The sequence below is a fragment of the Scomber japonicus genome, chromosome 19 (genome assembly GCF_027409825.1).
Source record: "Scomber japonicus isolate fScoJap1 chromosome 19, fScoJap1.pri, whole genome shotgun sequence".
NCBI lineage: Eukaryota > Metazoa > Chordata > Actinopteri > Scombriformes > Scombridae > Scomber > Scomber japonicus.
This window is the reverse complement of record NC_070596.1, coordinates 12,705,906-12,721,684: the sequence shown is the minus strand read 5'-3', so window position 1 is coordinate 12,721,684 and position 15,779 is coordinate 12,705,906. Positions and strand designations below refer to the sequence as shown.

The window sequence follows — 15,779 nt, the reverse complement described above, 5'->3', positions numbered from 1 at the left end:
CAAACTATCAATACAATGCCCAAACTATGGTATGTTCAGCTGTATATGGAAACTTTAATTTATCTTACTACAAAAAATGAAAGAACTACATTACAATGAGTATTTATTCATACTTTCTCTCTTTGGGGACCAGCTTGTTTCAGATAGTGTCCTTTTCTTTTCATACAAATTGCAACTGACTTAAAAATTGATGAGGTTTAAACTTGATATAGGGCGGAATTGTCTGTCCATCAAAACATTAACATCAAACCAGTATGATTTAACCAGGGATAAGAAGTAGTACTGTAAGCATAGCCTGTGTTTCCAGACACTTGATATGTGTGTTAATATAGAGCTGGCGTTGTTTGAAAAACACCAGGATGGATGTGTGATCTTTATGCCAGCGGATAACCAATAATTTTCCTGTTATTTGTCCTTGACATGATGTCACTTATATGCATGGCTGTGTCTCCTTGACAGTCGAAGACACAGAGGTTTTGCCTGACTGACTGGGCTTGGTGAGCCAACACAGTGATTTTCCAGTGGGATTGTTGGCTGGTTAGTTCCACTGTCCTAGAAATGTCAAGTCCTAAAAGTCAGACTATTGGGTAGTTTTAACAATAGTTTGAATATCTTTACCCTCTCTTTCACCCATCTCTGTTTATGCCTGTTTATATTGTAATCAATGCATGATCAATGTTTTTAAAACACTGTAATGTCCAATATCTTCACAAGATTTGGCCAGAGGAAATGTATATTCAAGCCAAAAGTTTGTGGCTTTAGTACCTTGGCAAGAAAAGTTACCTCAGGGAAGTAACAAACTAAAACACTGCACAGTGAAGTTTTAAGAAAGCCCCAGACACCTCATTGTCATCTTGTTCAATAAAAGGTTTCATTCAGTGCTTAGTGGAGGTGATTATGGGCTGCCAGCGCCAGCTGACTAGCAAGGAACATGTACATAAACAGCTAGAGAAGTCTATATGGGGAAGAATGGTCTCAGTGCTGCCTGTAGCGTTTGTTTATCCAACATGCTGTAATGTTATGAGAACTGCTGCTTTGGCCCTGGTTACAAGTTGTAATGTAAATATTGATGTGTATGGAAAAGGAAGACTATTTAAGGCTTACCATATGTTCTAATAATTTGAGTCGCTGATTGTAGAGACTGGTCTTTTTAAGGATGGATACCACCAAGGTTCTCATCTGCAGTTACAGGTGTGCAAAGAGGTTTTTATATTCAATTTTAATACCAATCAGTTTTATTTCAAATTCTTTGTCAGTTTGTAATTCCATTTCTTTACATTTACTACCTGTCCAACTTAAAACATAGTATGCAAATAGGTGCTTCTCATGATGATCACAGGTAAGATAGCTGTGATACATTAGGTTTGAAAGGAATCTTGCTATAATAATGATAAAAATAAAGAATGCATCATTAATTACATTATTAGCTATAGAAATAGCACCTTTATGCCTTATATGAATGATCAAAGCCTATTAGCTTTTTTTGAATTAGAAAAAAAGATTTTGTAGGAAACACAATGCCTTCAGATAATGCTTTTTTATAAGCATAACAAGGACATGTTTGTATTAAAAATATCTGCAAAATGGTCACTGTCAACAAATTCCCTTGGTGTTCCTAACAATATATATATAAATATATATATTATGAGCTCAGACTGAAAGTAGTAAAAACCGAGCATTTAGGCTTGCGCTTGTTGCTCATAGCTATTACTTGTACATACTTATTGATTGACACATTGGCCACTTTTAATATTAACATCTGGATATGGTAAAGAATATGGTAACAGCTGAAGAAAGACTTCATATATATATCAAAAAGGTCAACATTGACTTGAAGCATAATATTTTGACTTTTTCAGTATCTTTCACTAACATTTACCCAGTATTTTTTAAGTCTTAATCAAAAAGCACATGGGTTGGAGGATGTGAACCTCAAAGTCTTACATTTTGTACACCCAGCCATACACACCTACCCTCCCTAGACCATTTGTGCAGACAGACCTGGTTTAGAAAAATTGTTGCCAGTGAACATAATTCAGGCAGAAATTATTTGACGGAGCAAATTAGTTGTTTTTTTATTGCACAACATATCATACCTTCACAAATGTCTTAAGCGTTTAGCATTGGCAGGTATTTTTTTGTAATAAACACATCACAGATCAAACAGCCCTGAAACATATAAAAAGCTCTATAAGTTTCTATGACCATGACATGAGCGGGTCTGTGACCTTCTAACTCAATGGTCCCATGTATGAATGTCGCTCCAGGTAGAGAGCTAGCTGTGAATAAGAGCTTTCAGGTCTGTCCCCGGCCTTTATCTCTACCATCTCCCCTCTCACAGTTCTGGAAAGACATACAGTGAACATATTGTGCATTGGCGTACATACTTTTGGCCCATTTCATAGATTTAAAATGTATGAAATTGGCCTAAATAAATAATCTGTGGAAATATATGTCAGATGTCACAGATGTCACTCCTGAAGTGTGTTTCTTAAACTGTGTTTGGACCCTTACATGGGCTCCAGGCCTGTTTCTAGTGGGAACCTAAATGAATGTGAGTATGAATATTTAAGTAGGGAACTCTAAAGAAAAGCTGAAGTGATAGATTTTGGGTCTTAAGGTGTGGGAAACTATAATAAACATGGAATTAGAATGAATTTATTGGAGTGACATAGATAGATATGATCAAACAACAGACATTTGTATTGGCATTTGCAGCTGTTTAGAGCTAGGATACAAAGACATATTTCTATTTTTATTTGCCGTGAGAGAACCAATAACCAGAAAAACCTGAATGTGATTCTGTGAGTCAACTTGTTTAACAAAGCCATGCAATGAAAACATCTGTGAAAGTAGTTTGGAAAAAATCAAATTTAATACAGCACAGAACAATGGTCTTAAATTCATGTTAGCTCAACAACATCTGCATTTCTACAATTATCATATGTGTTTTGTTTTGAAGTAAATATTGAAGTATTTCTGTTGTGTGCAGTGAGTCACTGAGTGTTTTCCAAATCTCTAAAAATGTCTTCTTAAACCTCAAAGCTGACGTTGATGACACCGTGATGCTTGTCGTGTCACAGTGGGAGGTTTCTTTGATAAAATGATGCCCAGGTGTTTTCCAACCACAAAATATTTTTAGTGTTATGTCAGAATTTGACAGCAATAATAACACTTGGAAAGATGTCTACAGAAGTCTACAGCTACAGGGGCATGTTGGATTGTCCTGTTTGAAGCCAAATATCTCACAAAATCAAGGCTGCTGGAGAGTTACTTTTGTAGAATAGAGTCTGCTAAGAAAATTAATTCAACCACATGACGGTGGAGGTGAATAACCTAACCAAAAAACATTGTTTAATCACGCTGTGTTGTTGCTAAGTGGATATTGTATTGCAAGATCATATATTTTGATGGAAAAGAGATTAAATATGTTATCAGCCAAGAATTTGTATAGACGTTTAGTATCGGATACATTCATTATTTCTTCATTGTGTGCATAGAAAGGGTGATCCATCCAAAATATATTTACTGTTGCAAATTAGAATGTAATTTCTAAGAGACATGGTTTTAGCAAAGAATGAGAGAAACAAAGAGAGGCAGTTGTCACAAATCACCTGGCATATTTAAACCTCAAAGTTCATGTCAGTTGCCAAAGGCTACATCATACTTGGGGCCTAATTTGAAGAAAAAAAGCAGACAGTCTGAAACATATTTTTCTGTTCCTACTTTCTGCCTCTTTCCGGGGTATCAATCATTTTTAATCAAAGATGTCTGAATTTTGTTTTTGTTTGTAATTCCATGACTTTGACGCACTGGTTCAGGTTTGGCCTTTTTTTTTAAAGTATGTTCTTTTTAAGGTGGACTGTTGCTCATAAAAATTATCTTCATGGGAAACACATCAAGTTAAATACTTGCTTTAAATGATCTGTCATTTTTCTCCAAGCATCAAATTTCAATTAAAATGTTTCAAGACATGGGCTGTCTCAAAGAAGTGGGTGAAATTGTACTGTTGTTGCAGACTGTGAGACTAGTAAAAACACTATAAAAAATATATGTTTATATTGACAGTAAGACAAATACTACAATGTGTAAACTTAACCTAATGTGTAAAAGCACAGAAATGTCACTTTTTTAAATGTTTTCTTAAATATGTCACTCACATCAAACATTTTATGAAGGTCTTTGTTATGTGTCACACGATTTTTAAAAAGTATATTTCTAGTCACAAGAATATCACTGCTACTTTTATTCAACCCTTTAATCTCTATCAGAATTTGCAAATTTGCATGTGTGTGTGTGTATGTGTGTGTGTGTGCGTGCATGTGTGTGTGTGCGTGCGTGTGTGTGTGTGCGTGTGCATGTCAGTCGGTGCCTGTGTGTACCTTTGAAGTTTTGAAGTCCGCCCACCCCTCTGCAGCCCTACATTGTGCTGAACAGCTCCATTTGTCCCACCTTAATCCCCTGACATAAACTCACATAAATCACAGTGAGTTGTTTCTAAATGTGGGCAGGCTGGAAAACTCTGCCTCTGTCTCTCTGTCTCATTTTGGTTTCCAACCCCCATGGAGCATTAACGGACTGCTGGCTATTCATTTAGTTGACCACCTGTATTGATAATGATTACGGCTTAAAGTAACTGTTGGTCAGTCTACCATGTGGGCTCTTATGTTGTTAAAATAAGAACCCATATTAGGAAAGTGCATGCTCATTCCCAGAAACTGTAAAACATAGGTTAATATTTTTTTCTGTTAAATCACACCAAAAACAGAGTGAGTAGTTCAGAATTCGGTCAGAAATGTTATTTTATAGTCATGTATATATATCCATGTAGTGAAATTTCCTGAAACCAGTGCAGAAACAACCAACACTAAAAAAACCCCCAAATCTTTAAACCAGCTCACCAAAGCTTGTAAAGTTGTAAGGTAGTAAGGTTTCTTTGTTGGACATGGTTTCCTTCAATAAAGCCAAGCAGACAAAATGCACACTCCCATTCACCAAGATTAATTTAGAAAAGGTTATTGAATTATATATCACTAGACCAAAACACATGTTGACATTGTGCTTTTCAATCATACTCCTGCAGTCCTTTTCCATGGCTATTACATACTGCATGGGACATCATTTTATCCAACACTTCTTAGTTCTAAAGATGAGAGGAATCACCATGGCACCTATAGTGCATCTAGGCCAACCTCTCTCTATCGATGGCTGTGGGCCAGATTAAAGTGCCGGGTCTCATTGTTTACACAGCTCTGTGGTGCCATGGCTGAGCAGGCCCAAACAATGGGCCCCTGCTCCCCTTTGTCGGAGTGAGGGGAAGAATGGAGACCTCTTGACATGGCAACCTGAAGCCTCAATGCCTCCACTTCACCTAGCTGAGAGGGTCACAGTGAGACAGGAAAGGGGGAAGTTAGAGATAAGGAAGAGGGAAAAATAGAGAGATGAGGTAGAACATGGCAGAGGAAGACAGAATACAGATATGACGAATGATATGAGGAAGAGAGGAGCAGATAAGACAGGGAGAGAAGAAATGACTAACTTTTAACAAAATAAGCGGAAATGATGAATCCAGCCTTAAAGTAGGAAATGGGATACAGAGAAACCATATATGAGGCACTGATTGTGAAATGATGTGAACATTTTACTAATATGTTCAGTATCAACATTTTGTGATTTACCAGATATGCTAATCCACAAAATTTGTTACTAGAGCACGTAATCCGGCCAGCAAAAACCCAAAATGTGTTTGTTGTTGGGAAATTAGTGCAGCAAAGAGGATTTGGTTTAATACAACAGGTCCCAGAGGTCTTTTGGCAGTATATACTCCTTAAGCATCAACTTGTGACAATGCAACAGAAGAGCAATTGCTGTATCTGTTTACATTGCTGCCAAACAAACTCACATTGTTTGAATAAAAAGTCGTTCATTAATTGGACTTTTTCCATCTTGCCATGAGCAACCTTGATCAGATTTCATGCTGCACACGTTGCAAGTAGTTTTCCACGCAATGACTTTCTCAATGACATCCACAAACACAACACACAACATATTACTAGTAGACCGACTGGAAAACTGGGTGGGACTTTCTGGAGTACTAAACTGGTTTGAACCTTATTTATAGGACAGGGACTGCTTTGTGTCTATACGTAATTACACATCTGACAAACGTGACATGCGGAGTTCCGCAAGGCTCCATTCTGGGGCGTCTTCTGTTCAACATCGACACGCTCCCACTGGCTCAGATTATGGAAAACAACAAAATATGTTACATTAAGTATGCAGACGACACACACATTTACATAACCATATCACCAGGGGACCATGGTCCAATACAAACACTGAATGCATTGAACGAAAATCAATGATTGGATGTGCCAGAACTTTCTTGAATTAAACAAAGACTAGACTAAAGTAATTGTTTTTGGAGCCTGTGAAGAACAATGAAAGGTCAGTGCTTAGCTTCAATCGGTAATGTTAAAAACCACAAAGCCAAACAGAAATCTTGGTGTAGTCATAGACTCAGACGGACCTGAATTTCAACAGCCACGTTAAAACAATTATAATTACCTTAAGAATATATCAAGGATTATAGCAAGGTGCTAAAAAGAGTTGGTTACCTTGCTAAGAAATTGAAGGTATGCAGCCGGTTACCTTCAACTCTTCTTCATCTAACAGCTTACTGTGCTGGTCTGTCGTGTTTCGTTTCTGCCTTCATCTCTGCATCCTTTGACACAGTGCTGTTGGAGGGATAGTAAATGTCTTGTTTCCATCTCCTTGCCATAGCTCATCATTACATTTCAGAGGTAGAGGTAATCACTTCTCTTTTTTGGGTTGCAGGTCACTTTCTTGGCAACAATACAGTCATTGATGTGCTTCGTCGTCAGGGATACGAGGTGGAGCACACCCCTGCTGGGCAGCCCATAAACAGGTATATTTACTGCAGAAATACCCTTGAACACACACACACACACACACACACACACACACACACACACACATATATAATGACACATTCAGTGTACTGAATTTTGTGATTCATTGAGGCAGTGCACTGTACATATTTAACTAATCCCTTAATATTATATAAGCTTCTAATTTTGGAAAATTTCCTCAATTTATCCTTTTGAAATCAAAATTATGTTTTTATTACAAGTTTACTTTTCTTCAACACTGAACTTGTTTAATATTCTGTCCATGAAATTAACAAAAGGTTAATATTTACAACCAGAGCGACAGACAGTCTTGCCAAACTTCTTTGATTGATTTGGACTAATTCTTGTCGTGAACAGCCAAAAACGCTCTAAATACTTAATTCATCATTAGGAAAATAGTGAATTGCTAGGGAGGCTGATTTAAAACCAGATATGACAACAAGCATGTTTTATGAACAAGTTCAAAAGCTGAAAATCAACCTCAAAATGAGTCATAATGAAAGACATATTGGTTTAGGTAAAGTAATACAGGGAAACAAAGAGAAATGTTACATTCAGGATGTTTGCCAGCATGCTTTGTGAGCTAATGTATTCGTTGTTAGAGAGTGGTTCTGGACTATTTCAGTTTTTAAGTAATGAGTCTCCAAAAAAGTGAATGAATGTCTTAGTGATGGGAAGACAGAAGAGCCTAAGAGTGAGGGAAGCAGAGAAAGTGAAAAATGCAGAGATGATGGATAGAGAACCATGCAGAAAATATTATGTTTCGCCATAGTTGTTGCACATTACGATTTCTTCTGAAAACATAAGTCGGTAAAACTCGACGGCCCATATTTTATCATTTAAATGGGTGTAAGATTTCATGTCCCGGCCACATTTTACAGTGCAACCGCTGCCTTGCAGTCCTGACAGGAATATATATTTCTCTCAACTTTTTCACTGACTGGATTTCAAATGGGAAATCATTTTTCCAAGTAAGCACAACTTCAGAGTTGGTCTGTGTTCATCTACAGACCTGAAACAGATGTTCTAATACTGCTTCAACCCTTGTAAGAAATGTGTTGTCTGCAAATAATCAAAAACTGCACTCAGCAGTCATTCACCGAGTAATTCTCCCTTTTTGAGTGCTCACTCTCTCCATATGTCCCTAACCATGAGTATTTGTTTCATCGCCTCATTTTGAAGTTTGTCATACTTTTATTAATTTATCTGCACTATTGACACTGACAGTTAACTTTTTTTTCTTTACTAGCAGTGATTCACTAATCTACTTATCACATAAGAGGCTCACTTTGGTGTGGAAGTTGGTGATCAAAGAATAGATAATAAATACCCAAATTCGGGACCACTGCTATTACAGAAAATACCTTTGTTGACTTTAAACTCTCAACATTACCATTAGAAGCATATCTGGTATACTTTAACTAACAGACTGAATCACTGCAAGTCTGAAACAGTGGAGCAGCTAACTTCATTCATGAGCTTTAGCTATGAGTGAACCTTTAAGTGCAATGAATATGGTTTTAACGAATAGAATCACAGTTTTTCAAGTCTGTCTTAAAAGACTAGACAGACTCAACATTGACACATTTTTGTTGCAATCATTCTTCCTGTTTGTACTGGCCAGTAGGATCGCAATATATTGTAATAGACTTTCACTGTCAGTGATGAGGGACAAAATCTGCACGCCTCTTTCTGCACAAAAAATGCATTTAGATGTTTATTTGAAGCTAATGTGAGACTTCAGTGATTTAAAACAGTGCAATTAAGTCAATATATTTCCAAGTTAGTCTTTTTGGTGCCAAATTTTTGTCACTATTCTTACACTGTTGCAGAATAGGAAAATCTTCAGATTAACTTAATAACTTAATAACTTAAAATATCTTTTTTCTTCATATAAAGATTATATGTGTATAAGGATAGATTGTGTCCCTGATCAGTTACATTGTAAACACTTAATGGTTCTGTCTCAATGTTTATTTGGGAACCTGACTATTCTTTTAAGAAAGACTTGAAGCTGTCATTTAAATGATAAATCTGCCCAAATGCATAAATCAGATGCAAAGGAAATAAATGTTTTACCAACATAAATTAAACTTATTTGAGTAATGATTAAAAAACAAAATCTGTTGTCTCAAATATTGGATTAAATAACTGTAAAAATATTTGATGGTAAAATATATTCTCAAAACCTTTCAGTCATTTACTGTATGTGTGGCTAAGTATGTGCAGTCAAGAGGAGTGGTAGTGAAATGGTTATAAAGATCTCGTGTCTTCATTTTTAAGTCTTTGTGAAAAACATGTTCAGTGATGTTAGTCATTGGGGTTTTCCATGTTTTCTGCTGTTTCCACCGATTGCACTGCAGATAAATCAGACAAAATCCCCACTGGCCACCACTGAATTGTTGATGAAAAGGCCAACCTAGCAGGGCTCATACCTCCTGCTGTGAAGCATGTAGTGCAGTCTACCATGCCACACTGTGCGGGTGGCTATCTCAGTGTAGATCTGTGTGTCTGTGTCTGTGTGTGTGTGTGTGTGTGTGTGTGTGTGTGTGTGTGTGTGTGTGTGTGTGTGTGTGTGTGTGTGTGTGTGTGTGTGTGTGTGTGTGTGTGTGTGTGTGTATGAGTGGTTTAAACCCTGTGTTTGATGCGGTATTATGATCTTGAGATGAGCCCATTCATATAAGGCTGCTATCATGGGTTAATGCCTGGAATTCACCTTTCACTCAGGACAATGGTCTTCAACTCTTATTAAGAAAATAAATTAAAACAAATATCAGATCTTTAAATATCTGCCAGTCCTCTCCTCTCCTCTCCTCTCCTGTCCTCTCCTCTCCTCTCCTCTCCTCTCCTCTCCTCTCCTCTCCTCTCCTCTCCTCTCCAGGTGGAAGAGTCCTTTAACAGGTGTGTGCCCTCAGGTGGGATACTTCCCTAAAATCCTCATTTTGAGATGGCCTGGCTCATCTTTCAAACCAAATTCAATAATGTATGGACATAAATTTGGCCCCTTATTCAGATTTCCCCTTCCGTGTCCCCCAGTGACAGGAACACACAGTACAGACACAATGATGAAAACAAGAACTTCTGACTCACTCATTTGTTGGGCATAACAGTTTAGGAGTCTAACACTAGCGTAAAACAACAGTATTTCAGTTCACTCCCAATCACAAATATAAGATTAAAGATCAGGTATAGTAGTAGGGTCAGACAAAGTAGAAAGTGTTTGGTGTAAACAGCACATGCTATTATTTGGTCTTATTTTCCTGTATTGTGTATCCTCAGGAGATCATCATCCAGACCTGCCTCACCAGACTCAGAAGACCACCATGATGAGTCTCCTCTCCTGGAACCTTTTCTCCATGAGCTTCCACACAAGGAGGATGATCAGGGGCATCCTCTTGAGGAAGATTCATTACCCCACATGTTTCTGCCACCAGACAGCCTGGAGCTGCTGGAGAAAGCCGAGAGGAAAATGCTGAAGAAAAAGAGGAGGAACAAACAGAAGAAACAGCGGCACCGGCATTTTAATGACCTCTGGGTTCGCATCGAGGAGAGGTAAGACCGCAGAGAGAGAGAGACAAAAAGGTGAAAAGTCATCAGTGTCATCAGTGACTTGTTTGGCTCTTTCGTTGTAAAAAAGGAATGTGGAGGAAATGGGGAAAAGGTGAGATGAAAGGCCAGAGGTGAGGACAAAAGGGATGAAAAGAGTGAAGAGAGAAGAAAGACAGAGGATGTGAGGAGAGAGGGTGAATTAGAAATGTGTAATGCAGTCTTTCTGCTAGTCTATAGAATAAAACTGACACTTCCTGGTGTGGCGCCACAGGCTCAAACAGACACCATATCATATCACCATACTCTTCATGCACCTTTCACATACTCTAGCACACACACACACACACACACACACACACACACACACACACACCCTGCAGTGTGGTATGAGTCCAGACTGGTTCCTATCTCATATAAGTGTTTTGGATGTGAAAATTGCAGCCTGGGAATTTCTACTAAGGATCCGGTTTTGGTCTCACAGTAGCTTCAGGCAGGGACTAACAGGACAACAAAACAAGCTCACCTTTCATTCACAAGGAGACGTCTGCATAGGTGTCATCTACTGTGTCGAAACAGTGTGTCACTTTGGCAAAACTTTGTTTTCATACAGGCTAATTTGACCCCCTTCAGACACAAGGAGAACATACACATCCCACATAGAATGATCAAAGACCTTCTAGGTTGAGTCCCCATGCTGCCACTAATTTGAACAACTTTCACTTTCACACTAAATTGATGCCTCACTGTCTGATTGTATCATCATGAGGGAATGGAATTTGTAAATAGCTTGACCTAAACCTCAGATGTCTTTTTTTTATGGGGCACAGTCATCAGTCTGAAAGTCACGGTGACTATTTTAACTCTCGAACAATTATTCAGGCCCGCTCAAATTAAGCAGGTGGAAAATTATTCTGGTCAAGGATAAATTTAATCAAATCTGTCTTGTTATGTGTGTATCATGTTTTTTTTTCTCTCTTTCTTTTGTCTTGCCTCTAAATGAGCATGGGTTTGCATGCCGGAGTCTGTCAAACCCCAGAGACTGCATGTATTTACTTAATTTGTGTGGAATATAGAGCTTGTTTACTATGTCCAGTATTAACATTGTACAGATGGAAACTTGGACTGTTTACACAGGAACATAAACTACAGTCCTGTCGTAGCCATAGGCTACTGTTAGACATGTCATTTCAGCACAGTATTTGAGATCTGAGGTTCACATTTCCACGTTGCCTGCACATGGCCTGAAATTACCAACTATGCATCCCATGTGATGTGGATGTTTTTCTTTTCCTTCTGTGCTGTTACTTTTTCTTACTATGAATGTGCTTTATATTCTCCTTACATTGGCTTGAACCTGCCAACACGAAGGTTAGCACTGTGGACTGCATGTTTTCCTTGTGATCTAATGGGTTTCCTTTGGATGTTCCAGTTTATTCCCACAGTCCTAAAACAGGCAGGTAAAATAAACTGGAGAATCTAAACTATCTAAGGGTGTGAATATGTTTTCTATGCAGCCTGATAGACTGGCTGCTTGTTCAGGATATCTACCAGTCTTGAGTGCAGGGACATACTCAACAGTTTAATCAACTGTGAGCAAATATCAAAGGTAAAAGTCCAGGCAAGTCACTTACTGTATGCATCGTGTATTAGCTGATGACACGTTGCATTGGAACAATGGAGTGTATATGCTCAAGTAACTCAAGCAGAAGACCATTTTGTGAATTGTTCTATGGTTTAAGAGTCCTGCAGTGAATGTGGGTTGGGCAAAATAAGTGCCAAATGAGGACGAAAAACAGAAACAGAAGAGAGGAATGAAAGGTCTGGTACTGCAGTGTTTTTCTTTTCTTTTTTACCTGGTAATTCTACAGCCGATTGAATTACTTTACATGTTTTTGGGATTTCAGCCATATGCTATCAAATATTAGTCAGGCTAGTTTAAGGCAACTTTGCTTGTTGGCTGAACTCAAGAAACAAATGAAGCATTAAATACTGAGTGAGCTGATGTTTAGCTGATGTATGGTTGTGTGGTAGGCTACAGGTACTTTAAGATAACGGATTGGTGCTGGTACTGGGCTTTGCAGGTGTTGGTTTGCAAAACTAAACCCATGCAGGACTCTATGCTAAAGCATGTGGTAAGTTTTACCCTTGTAAGAACATGTATTTTTCCATATACACTATTCCAAATCAGTGACGAAAGGAAAAATCCAACCATGTAGCGTCTGCTCTTCACGGGAACAGAGGAGGTTTGTGAACGTTTGTGTACATTATGTCTGCAGAAATGTTTTCTCTATTTCTGAGAGACCCAGTATTTTTTTAGCAAAAAGGAAACAGACTGTTTGTGTACACATGTTACAAAGTGTACACGCTGCACGTTTCTGTATATTTTAATGTCTGAAAAAGTGACAGAGGGAGAAGAAGGCCGTGCATAACACAGAAACGATTGCAGCGCTAAAGTTCTCTGTTGTGTTTGATGCGTGGCCACACAGTCATGTGTCACTTCTCATTTCCTTACACCTCTCCAACATGAACATGCTCCATAACTTTAAAAAACATAACTTATAATGTTTTCTCTGAACATTTAAAAACTACTTCAATATTTTACTGAAAATCTTTTTAATAACCAGAGTACAAAGCTTTAGACAGTGCAGGCTTAAGAAAAGACCAATCAATGCAATGCAGGTTATTATCTCCAAATATGTGTCAGTAAACAATCAATTAATTGAGATCAATTCAGTGATTGTGATAGAAATGTCCTCACATACCTGCATCAGTACCAACTAGAGATGAATTGGTTAACAAGCTTCTGTTTGATTCTGGAGAGGACTGTTTGTTTTTTTGGCATTTTTGAAAATCGAAAAATGATGGTGTCTGAACATTCTTGTCTGGTGCATGTCTGGTGGGGCTCGCATCTATCACACTGTATTTTGGCCATCCTGTTTTGACTGGCACTTAACTCTGCAAGCTTTTCCAGCTTTGTCCCTTCTTCAGCCAAGGATAATCGGAGGGTTCAAGATCATTTGTCAGCAATAATCCCTCTAAGTGTGCTCTGATTTATCTGCAGACAGAGAAAGTCTGGAGACTGATGATGGAAATTTAGGGCTGGGACATTATTTAATTACCCTTTTAAAATTCATGATAGACTTGTTTTCATTTTTTCTCTGTCTTTTGATGTCAAAATGTCTTTTCCAATAAAACATAATCCAGTAAAGTGGAAATAATAACTCAGAATCACTTTTTAAAATATCATTATAATGTTGTACCAAGTTTGCTGCTGCACCCCGCTGGTATCTGTAGATCCTGACTTCAGGAACTCATGTTTGTTTAGCCTGGCCTCTTCCCAATCAAAACCACCCAAGCACCACAGGCTCTGCATCAGAAAGGAAAGCAGAAATGATTTGATTGCCATACCTGTTTAGAGAAGAAGGATAGATAAAGAGCAAAATAGTTGCATAGAGTTGCAGACAGGGTCTATAAAGCGGGTGGGGGGAGCAGAAAAAGTAAAAGGCAGTTGGTTTACAGCCAATATAGTTGATTAGTGGTGTTGCACGGTCAGCAGTTGTGTGACAGTGGTCAGTGTTGTAGCAGCTAATTCCCTGTTGGGGAAATTTTCCTTTATAGCCTTCAACATCATTAATATTTCCATTGTTTCTTCCTGTAGTTTGCATTTTTCTCCGACAATTGTGGTTGGAATGTGGATGTAGGAAGAATCCTGTTCTTCTGCAGAATAAGCCTTATTTTCCTTGCAATCGACAAGAACAGTGTAATTCAAGGAAATGTGTCTGGAATCATGAATGTCTTAACCAAACTGCAGTAATTCAAGCTTATTTGGATTGTCGGAATACACTTTTGAGTCATATATTTGCAAAGTGTGCACCAGTATTTGCGATAATTAATACAGTGAATGGATTGTATTGCTTGCAACTTAAGTGGAGCTTTATGATTTACAGTACCAGACTAAAATTTGGGACACACCTTCATATTCAGCTCAATGAGAAAGGTTGTCCAAACTTTTGACTTGTACTATAAAGCTCTTGGAAAAAAAAATCTGTAACATTAAATCTGTGTTAATGAATAACAATCAAATTTAAAGACAGGGATAAATTCCATATGTTCACATGTTACAGTACAAATTTAATACTCAAAAAGATCTGGTAATCTGCTTCATTAGAACTGTGTGGGTGATTGATTGACAGCAGTTTTTACAACATCATGGCAGAACCCCACAGCTGTTATCACATCACACTGTCATCATTAAATGCTGTTAAATCCTGATAGGTACATGAAAATATGGGGCATTACATTTATATCAACTGAGCCTCAAATTAGCCAGAAAAACACAGACATAATCATAAATACAGAAATCTCTCGAGTGCCAAGATAAATGTGATAAATATAGATTTTTAAATCTAATCTGTCATTTGTGCTTTCTTCTCTCCTCAGTCCTATGGCCCAGTCTCCGCCTCCCCCGTTGGTTCGCATCATTAACGGTTACATCACAGTGCAGCCACCTGACAGAGTCTACAACCACTACAACTACCATCACATACCTTCAACATCATCCATCTCCTCAGCCTTCTCATCGTCCATCATCTTCCTCTGTACTCTGCTTACAGTGATCCAACAGATGTGGACTGTGTTCCTCTAGTAGAGCATTTGTTGGGACTCGATAAAAATGGTCAGTCTTTCCTAATGTGGACTCTCGTAAACAGTATGATGGTTTCACGTGTCGGATCATGAAATCATAAGACATAGAGGAGGCTATGAGACTCTCAGAGACTGTTTGCAAAGAAAGGCATGGAGAAAGGATGTGAAATCAACTTGAGCCGTCAGGTAACAGTACCCTCCACGGATGTTAGGAAAGATAAAGTTTGTGTTGTTGGGACTGAACGGTAAATCACGTCAATGTAGCGTGTCTCTTACAAATTGAGGCCTTGATGTGCATGTAAGTTCATGTAACGACAGGTTTCTTGGAACATGAATGTTTCATAAAGTTTCAGTTATTTGACACACACATACAACAGGAATGCAAGCATGAAAGAAAAGCTCTCAAATAGGAGGTATTATTAGACATCTCACAGATGTTACACAACACTAATCGTTCGACATTCAGTGCCTCTGAGAATGTGAGATCTCAATAAAGTGACTTTTCAGTGAAGGAACATCACTGAAACTGTTACTGAAAATCAAATACCTTCAATAAGTACAACTGGAACCATATGTCTGTGTATGTATGTGTGTGTGTGTGTGTTTGAGTGTGTCTGTGTGTGTGTGTGTGTGTGTGTGTGTGTGTGAGACGAA

At 38.1% G+C, this 15,779-nt stretch overlaps 1 protein-coding gene across 1 annotated transcript in view; it reads left to right on the top strand.

The window, feature by feature from the left end:
- trabd2a (TraB domain containing 2A) overlaps positions 1-15,126 on the top strand; it is a 61,554-nt gene extending 46,428 nt beyond the window's left edge. Inside the window, exons 5-7 of the mRNA XM_053339461.1 lie at positions 6,838-6,928; positions 10,212-10,484; positions 14,922-15,126. Of these exons, the coding sequence (XP_053195436.1) occupies positions 6,838-6,928; positions 10,212-10,484; positions 14,922-15,126 (569 nt within the window). The remainder of the gene's footprint in view (positions 1-6,837; positions 6,929-10,211; positions 10,485-14,921) is intronic.
- The last annotated feature ends 653 nt before the right edge of the window (positions 15,127-15,779 follow it).